Genomic DNA, 10000 nt, shown 5'->3' with positions numbered 1-10000 from the left:
GAAGAAGAAGAAGAGAGGGAGATATAAAGCGAAAGACCGCCACCACCGACAAAAGCCTTGCTTACGTACATCTATTATAGTGTATATGACAATGACGAAGACTAATATATATATATATATATATATATATATATATATATATATAAATCAAAAGCCTTGAATCTATATATATATATATATATATATACACACACACGCACACACAGAGCAAGAGAAGTATTTGTGTGTGTGTGTGTGTGTGTGTGTGTGTTTAAGATTGATGGAATCGAAAGCTTCCTCCCGAAGTCGCAATTTTTGTCCTTAAGGTATTTTGTTCGATGCTCCAACAATTCAGCCGAATCCCTACCTTTATAAAAATAATAATAATATTAATAATAATAATGGATGAAGTATTGATTAATAGCAATGATTAGCCGGAGATGATTTTTGAAATGAGAATATCTGAAATAAACTCGACTTCTCTCACGAATGAGAATGCTCAAAATGAACCTGACCGCTTTCAAAAATTAAGTAGAAAAAGACAGGAAGAATAATCTAGAATTCTTGTCCGGTACCTGATCGATCCCAAAATCTAATCAGTTTGTACCAGTCACGAGGTCAAACATCCCTGAAATTTTTATCCGAATCCATCCAGCGGTTTTTGAGATATCTTGTCCACGGACAAACAAACACGACTGGAAACAATACCACCGGCTTCGCTAAATGGCTTAAAGGGGGAAAAAATCATAAAAGCTTAACAAACTTCAAAAAACGCTCAAAGAAAAAGTTTCCAGAACGATTCGCAGAATTTCGAAAAATCTATCCAAAATATATAAGCAAAAGCGTGGCTGAGTGCTAAGAAACTTGCTTCTCAACCACATGGTCCCGGGTTCAGTCCCACTGCGTGGAACTTTAGGTAAATGTCTTGAAGTATAGCCCCGGGCTGACCATAGCCTTGTGAGTGGATTTGGTAGGCGAAAACTGAAAGAAGCCCATTGTGTGTGTGTATACACACACACATACATGCATACATGCATACATACATACATACATACATACATACATACATACATACATATATATATATATATAATACAAAGAATATATATACATGTATACACACATATATGTACATACTTACATCTACATGTGTATATACATGCATATCAGGGTACAGGACGTTAGAACAATAAACTACAGACAACGGAACGAACATATAGGAAAACGGAAAGCCACTTGGAATATCCCTTCATCAGCTGTCTCTATTCTATCTAGACGTTTCGAAGATAAGACAGAACGTACTCTAGAATAGTCTCTTCCTGAGTAGTGGATCAACCCACTACACAGAGGATTCCAAGGTGGCAAACACAAACCAAGACAGGAAAAAATGGACAGTGAAAACAACATTCAAAAGCCGCACGGCCAAACGCAAATCTGAGGTAGAACGCTAGTAGTTCGTCTTGCCTTCACAGCGGCTGGAGTGAAAAGAAAGTTGACCACAGGTCACACGAGAGCAGAGAGGATGGTGGAGGGAGGAAGTGATGCATATATATATATATATATATATATATATATATATATATATATATATATATATATATATATATATATATATATATATATATATATATATATATATATATATATATATATATATATATATATATATATATATATATATATATATATATATATATATATATATATATATATATATATATATATATATATATATATATATATATATATATATATATATATATATATATATATATATATATATATATATATATATATATATATATATATATATAAATAGGCACAGGCGTGGCTGTGTGGTAAGAAACTTGCTTCCCAACCATATGGTTCCGGGTTCAATCCCACTGCATGACACCTTGTGCAAATGTCTTCTGCTAAAGCTTCGGGCCGACTAGGGCCTTGTGAGTGGATTTGGTAGACGGAAACTGAAAGAAGCACGTCGTGTGTGTATGTGTGTGTGTGTGTGTGTGTGTGTGTGTGTGTCTGTTTGTCGCCCCACCCCAACCACCACCATCAACACTTGACAACGGTTGTTAGTGTGTTTACGTCGCTATAACCTAGCGATATATATATATAGATATATAATATAGGGTTCGTGTATAATTATTGCGCGTTTTTTCAATAAATTTATTCAACAAAAACAATAACAATATTTAACAAAAGCATCTTTAAATGACGGTTTGACCGTCTGCCTAGCAAATGGGAAGCAGAAATTGAAGTGGATGGTGAATATGCTCCGGAATAATCATTTAAAGATGTTTTTGTTACATGTTGTTATTATTTTTGTTGAATAAAATTTGTTGAAAACAAGGCGAAATAATTATGCACCAACCCAATATATATATATATATATATATATATATATATATATATATATATATATATATATATATATATATATATATGTATATATATATATATATATATATATATATATATATATATATAAGTACTAAGCTCACATTAGAACTGTGGTCGATTCGTTCGACCAAAAGGTAGTGCTCCAGCATGGCCGCAGTCAAATGACTGAAATACGTAAAAGAATAAAAGACTACACACACACACACACACACACATATATATGTACATATAGGCGTGGCTATAGGCGCAGGTGTGGCTCCTTGGTAAGATATTTATTTCCAGACGACATGGTTCCGGGTTCAGCCCTACTGCGGGGTACTTTGGGCAAGTGTCTTCTACTGTAGCCTCAGCAGGGCCGGCTCAAGGTACCGGTAACTGGAGTAGACGCCCGGGGTGCCATGTGCTAGGGGCTGCCAGGGTGGGCGTGGCAAAGAGAAGGAAATTTCCACGACCGTCAGCTTGTACACGCCGAAGTTCAGCTTACCGGGCCGGGGGGAAGGGGGGGCTCCAGCAACCCTAGGGCCGGCTCCGAGCCTCCGAGTGACCAAAGCCTTGTGAGTGGATTTGATAGACAGAAACCGAAAGAAGCCCGTAGACAGACAGACAGATAGATTGATAGATAGATAGATAGATAGATAGATAGATAGATAGATAGATAGATACTGAAACGTGTGTCTTTGTGTCCGTGTTTGTCTCGATGTTGGTGTGTTTACGTCCCCGTAAGTGAGCGGTTCGGCAAGAAGAGAACGATTGCTTAGCTATCAGGATTTTTTTTTTAAATGCTAAACGTTGGGGTTGATTTGTTCGACTACAAGTTCTTCATGGCGGTGCCCCAGCATGGCCACAACCAAATGAAGAGAAGATATAGATAAAAGATATATATACATCCATAGACACACACACACACACACACACACACGCATTCCCATACACACACACACACTTCGTCACGGAAACCGCTTCTATGTTAAGACGAAGGAAAGTATTAAAACCATTTACACACAGAAAATTTAATAAACACACACACACACAGACGCACAAAAGCACCTTCATACACACGGAAGCACAATAATACACACACACACACACACACATGTATATATCTGCATATATACACACATATATATACACGTACATATATTCACTTTAAAAGTCTGTGTGTGTGTGTGTATGTACATACGTATTCTAATAAAATGTCCTTATATATATATATACATGTGTGTGTATGTGTGTGTGTGTGTGTGTGTGTAAACATGTATATTGACATAATCATTCACACACATACACACAAACATACTTGGTGCATCTATTCCCATATTCACACACGTACGTATTTAGACACACACTCACACATGTATTTGTATATCTATACATACACACACACACACACACACATATATATATATATATATATATATTTATATATATATATATATATATATATATATATATATATATATATATATTATTATATTTGTTTATTTATACGCATATAGAACAACATACAACCGCATACGTACGTATATAGATTACAAACACATTCTCAGCCGTATGCAGACACACCCACACATAGCCACACCCACACTCAAACACGTATAGGGCAACAAACACACACACACACACACGCGCGCGCATACTAACACACAAGCCTCACCACCACCACCACCCCCGGCCTTCGCCGCACGCCGTTTCACGCACGCACGCACGCGCACTTCCAACCTTTAACCACAGCTTCACTCACATTTACACCTACACTCACAGTTCTCACTCAACACAACCTCACGCATTCCACCCTCCACCCTCCACCCCACCCCCACCCCCATTCCTCAGACACCGCAGACAGACAAAGAGAGGAGAGAGAGAAAGAGGAACCAAGCATCTCGCCCCCCCCCCCGCCGTCTCCACCACCACCGTCTCCGCCAGCGCCTCCGCCACCCCGCCTCCTCCGCTACCGTCGCCTCCGCCTCTACTACTGGCCATTGGCCAACCCTAACCCTGACGCCACCAGTTCGCTCCGATGGCTCTCATTATACCACAATGCGATATTTCTCGCCGCTCTTTTCGCCGCTCCTCATCATACAACTGATATTACTGCATCACCTAACGACCACCACCTCGGATATAGCAGCGGGCAGTGGCCCGAATAGGCGGCCCGACCAATGTGAACTTTCATCAGATGTACGTATTACTACCCCCACACACCCCACACCCCTCAATGCACTCACCTTTCTTTCTTTCTTTCTTTCTCAAACATTTTTTGACCCGTTTTTTTTTCAATTGTTGTTGTTGTTTTAACCCTAGGCCAGTCCTGATTTTAGCAAACTTATGATCAGAGACGTTCCAGCTGTGACCATCCCATCTTTTATTCAGACACAATGTATCGAGGACTACATTATCCAATGTGTCCTGCCTTGTTTTTGTTTAACCCTAGGCCGTCCTGATCCTACAAGACCTATGATAAAAAATGACCGTCCCATCTTTTATTTAGGCATAGTGTACCGAGGACTACATGATCTAATGTGTTCTTCCTTGCTGTTTAGCCCCAGGCCAGTCCTGTTCCAGTAGACCTACAACCAAAGACCACCATTTCTCTTGTGTCCTTCACATTGAGACAGCAGAATATGATTTGGGGAAGGACGTGGCTGTTGTTTCTAGCATGGATTACTGGACGGGTTTAGACAAAACTTAGTTAACGGCATGTGTGTGTGTGTATGTGTATGATTGCACTATGTGCTTGTGTGTGCGTGTGCGACTCTGTACATGTGTGTGTGTGTGTGTGTATGATAGTGTATATTTGCGTGTTTTTCTTTATGTCAGTTCAAACGTTCTTTCTGTATGTGTGTGTGGTTACATGACTGTTTGGACATGAAAGATTGTGTACGTGAGTGTGTGTATGTTGCATGTGTTCGTGTGCGTGTTCGGGCTTGTGTGTGTGTGTGTGTGTGTGTGTGTGTGTGTGATGGTGATAATGTTTCGGACCGTTCGATCTGTGCAAACAACTTTTTAGTAACTGAAATGAATTGCTCCCTTGTTCAGTCTATCCATCCATCGTTCTATCTGTCTATCTATCTATCTATCTATCTATCTATCTATCTCTATATCGATCTATTTATCTATCTACCTATCTGTCTATCCGTTCGTCAGTCTGTCTATCTTTCTCTCTCTCTCTCTATCTATCTATCTATGAATGTATCTATCTATCTATTTATCTATGTCTATCTATATACTTGTCTGTCTACCTATCTATCTATCTATTTATGAATGTATCTATCTATCTATCGATCGATCTAGCTATCTATTTATCTATCCACCAATTTATCTCTCTATCTATCTATCTATCTGTCTGTCTGTCTGTTTATCTATCTGCCTGTTTCTATATATATATATATTTCTACCTACCTATCCGTTTATTTGTCTATGTATCTAACTAGCTATCCTTGTATATCTCTCTATATATATACATACATACATACATACATACATATATATATATATATATATATATATATATATATATATATATATATATATATATATATATATATATATATATATACACACACACACACACATATATACACATATATACACATATATATACCTGCCAACACACTGCTTGTCTATCAAATCCTTCCTTTTCTTTCTCAAACATTCTCGCTCTTTTTCTCGATCTGTCGTCTCACCTACCTACCTACCTACAAACCAGCCAACCAGTCAGTATGTCTGTGTGTGTGTCTCTCTCTCCCACCCCACCCCCACTCCTTAACCCCTCTCCACTCCCCATTCTAGTATTCCCAGATAAAATGTCCCCTTCACAAGTACACAAAACCCATCTTTATGTTTGTCCAAAACATCCCCCCTGTATTTGTAAAACTATCAGTGGACAGCTCACCACCACCACCACCACCGTACCACTTCCACCACCATCGCCATTACCGATGTATGTATATATATGTATATACACAGCTATGTATACTCAGCTACCTATATGTCACCTTATCAACACACGCACACACACCCCTACCACTACCCAGCAGGGTACAACACCTACCCCCATCGTCTCTGCCTCCATACCCGAGTTACAATGCTACCGCCGACGCCGCCGTCGTCCTCGTCACCACTCCGAGCACTTATATACAACAATCTATCCACTACAAAACGTCGTCACTCTACACACTACAGTATACTATGTATATATATATATATACATGAATGTATAAGTGTATATATATATATATATATGTGTGTGTGTTTGTATACATGCATGTATATATATATATATATATATGTGTGTGTGTGTTTGTATACATGCATGTATATATATATATATATATACATGAATGTATAAGTGTATATATATATATATATATGTGTGTGTGTTTGTATACATGCATGTATATATATATATATATATACATGAATGTATAAGTGTATATATATATATATATATATATATATATGTGTGTGTGTTTGTATACATGCATGTATATATATATATATATATATATACATGAATGTATAAGAGTATATATATATTATACACATATGTGTGTGTGTGTGTATACACACTTGTACATTCATGTATATATATATAAATACATCCATGCATACATACATATATATATATATGTATATATACACTTATACATTCATGTATATATATATAAATACATCCATGCATACATACATATATATATATATATATATGTATATATACACTTATACATTCATGTATATATATGTATATAAATACATCCATGCATACATACATATATATGTGTGTGTGTGTAAGTATGTACATATATATATATATGTATGTATACATACACTGATACATTCATGTATATACATATGTATATAAATACATCCATGCATATATACATATAAACATGCGCATTTGTGTGTACGTGTATACATTTATGCATATGTTTATCTAGGTATATACATCTATATGTATGCATGTGTATAAATATACATGCATACACACACAGCTTACACGCGCCACAAATTCATACATATACACACTCGTATATAAGTATGTATACAAACACACACACACATATGCTATACATACAGTTGCACACATGGACACCTATTCCTCCCTCAAATCAAACATCGGGTTCGGAGTGAAGGAGTAGATTTGTTAAATTGCTTCCAGATTCCGCGCAAATGAGAAAAAAAAACTGGATGGTCACGGTTGGAATCACTTGGACCATAGGCTGGGGATAAACCAACAGCATGACACTTAACAAGTCGCCTTCAATACTCACATGCACCGTCATTTCATGGAATTATACACAAATATCTACTTATATATATACGCATGTGTGTACGTGTGCGCGCGATAGCGTGTATATATGTATATATATATATATATACATATATACACATATATATACATATATATATATATACATATATATATATATATATATATATATATATATATATATATATATATATATGTATATATATATATATATATGTATATATATATATATATATATATATATATATATATATATATATATATATACATACGCATAGGCTCAGGAGTGGTTCCGGGTTCAGACCCACTGTGTGGCACCTTGGGCAAGTGTCTTCTACTATAGGCCGACCAAAGCCATGTCAGTGGATTTGGTAGACGGAAACTAAAAGAAACCTGTCGTATATATATATAAGTTTGTATGTCTGTGTTTGTCACCCCACCATCATCATCATCGCTTGACAACCAGTGTTAAACAGATAGAGGAGCAAACGTAGGGACTATCTATCTATCTATCTATCTATCTATCTATCTATCTATCTATCTATCTATAATTTATATAAGGGCATTACTATATAGTAATGCCTCACGCTTAGAGGGACCTAATAAGTCAAAACTACCAAAAATAAGCACGAAGGGTTTTTTTTCCTTATGAGGTTTTTTCACGCTTGCTACTTGATAAATTCTTATAAAGATTTTATCCTATATTATATTATCTATCTCTCTCTCTCTCTCTCTCTCTCTCTATATATATATATATATATATATATATATATATATATATATATATATATATATATATAAAACCCTTTATGGACGGATACCCAGTGTAACTCCATAAACCGGCCTTCACCAGGAAAAATTAGATATCTTTTGTAAATCATAAATCCAAAAGAGATTTATATATATATATATCGGTTTATAGGGTAACCCTAATGAACCGGCCGCAATTATCTTCATCTAAATACTCTAGGGCTATATAACTTTGAGTGCGCTTCTCTTTCGGATTTATGATTCACAGAAGTTATATATTTTTTTTCCTGGAGAAGGCCGGCTTATGGGGTTATCCTGAGTAACCGGTCCTAAAGGGTTTTATATAGATCTATCAATATATAGACCCATCAGCCATCAACTGCGTACGCCCCCACCTGTTTTCACGATTCCCTTTCTGTAACCCCTCGTTATCCTTCACACACACACACAGCCCTTACTTTGCATTCCAATAGGTACATCGCTACCCTCTAACCTTTTCCTGCTTTTATTCTATTGAAACAACGGACAAGAAAAACACACACACCTTCTCTCTCTCTCTCTCTCTCTCTCACACACGTTTATATATTCTTTTATTCTTTTACTTGTTTCAATCATTTGACTGCGGCCATGCTGTAGCACCGCCTTAAAGGTTTTCTTTTTTAGTCGAATAAATCGACCCCAGGACTTATTCTTTGGAAGCCATAGTACTCGTTCTATCACCCTCTTTTGCGGAACCGTAAGTTACGGGGACGTAAACACACCAACATCGGTTGTCAAGCGATGGTGAGGGACAACACTGCCACACACACACACACACACCCTCCATGCTTGTTTTCGTTCGGTTTCCTTGTATGTCTCCACTGTTTTTGTTCCCATCTTTGACCCTCCATAAATCCTAAATTTTATTTTGATATTTATGGGAACAACAGTCTTTGTAGACTCATATTGCCTTTGAATGCTCGAAATGAGGAGAAGATTGACAGACCGACAACTGATGAAGGCTCCTTTCTCTGTATCTAATTGTCCTGTTTTCCATTTTTTGCTTGTTGTTTACGTATTTTATGTTATTTGCACCATATATATATATATATATATATATATATATATATATATATATATATATACATATACGTAAAATAGCGAGTTTTTTTAGCAATATTACTACCAGTGGCCTAGCATGTATAAAAAGTCAATAGACAACATATTCTCAATACAAAAAGTGTACATTTAAACGCAAGAGAAAACTGCCTTCAACAGGTAGTTTTACACGCTGCATGTAAAACTACCTGTTGAAGGCAGTTTATCTTGTGTTTAAATGTACACTATTTTAAATTGAGAATATGTTGTGTATATATATATATATATATATATATATATATATATATATATTCCTCTGAAATTATTAACAATTTTTTTTTTAACCGAAGATACCCTTCGGTTAAATATATACCATATTACGGGTGTTAAGTGCATAGTGAAAAAAAAATGGCCAAAATCGTTTCGGACCGGGATGCTGAGGGTGGTGGCAGTGAAAAAAAAAGTAAATTTTCAAAACTTTTTCCTTTTTTTTTTTCGTGAAAAGATGCCTCCCATCATTCTGAA

At 36.1% G+C, this 10000-nt stretch overlaps 2 protein-coding genes across 2 annotated transcripts in view; both read left to right on the top strand.

Moving 5' to 3' along the window:
• The window catches only part of LOC149130724 (uncharacterized), a 193150-nt gene that overhangs the window by 81521 nt on the left and 101629 nt on the right, over positions 1 to 10000 (top strand). The gene's annotated exons all lie outside the window — the stretch shown is intronic.
• The window catches only part of LOC106872267 (metalloprotease TIKI1), a 70529-nt gene continuing 64717 nt past the window's right edge, over positions 4189 to 10000 (top strand). Inside the window, exon 1 of the mRNA XM_089344739.1 lies at positions 4189 to 4557. Coding sequence (XP_089200865.1) covers positions 4417 to 4557 — 141 coding nt within the window. The 5' untranslated portion in view covers positions 4189 to 4416. The remainder of the gene's footprint in view (positions 4558 to 10000) is intronic.

This window comes from Octopus bimaculoides, chromosome 28 (assembly GCF_046866305.1).
Source record: "Octopus bimaculoides isolate indiv1 chromosome 28, ASM4686630v1, whole genome shotgun sequence".
NCBI lineage: Eukaryota > Metazoa > Mollusca > Cephalopoda > Octopoda > Octopodidae > Octopus > Octopus bimaculoides.
This window is presented reverse-complemented; position numbering and strand designations above follow the sequence as displayed.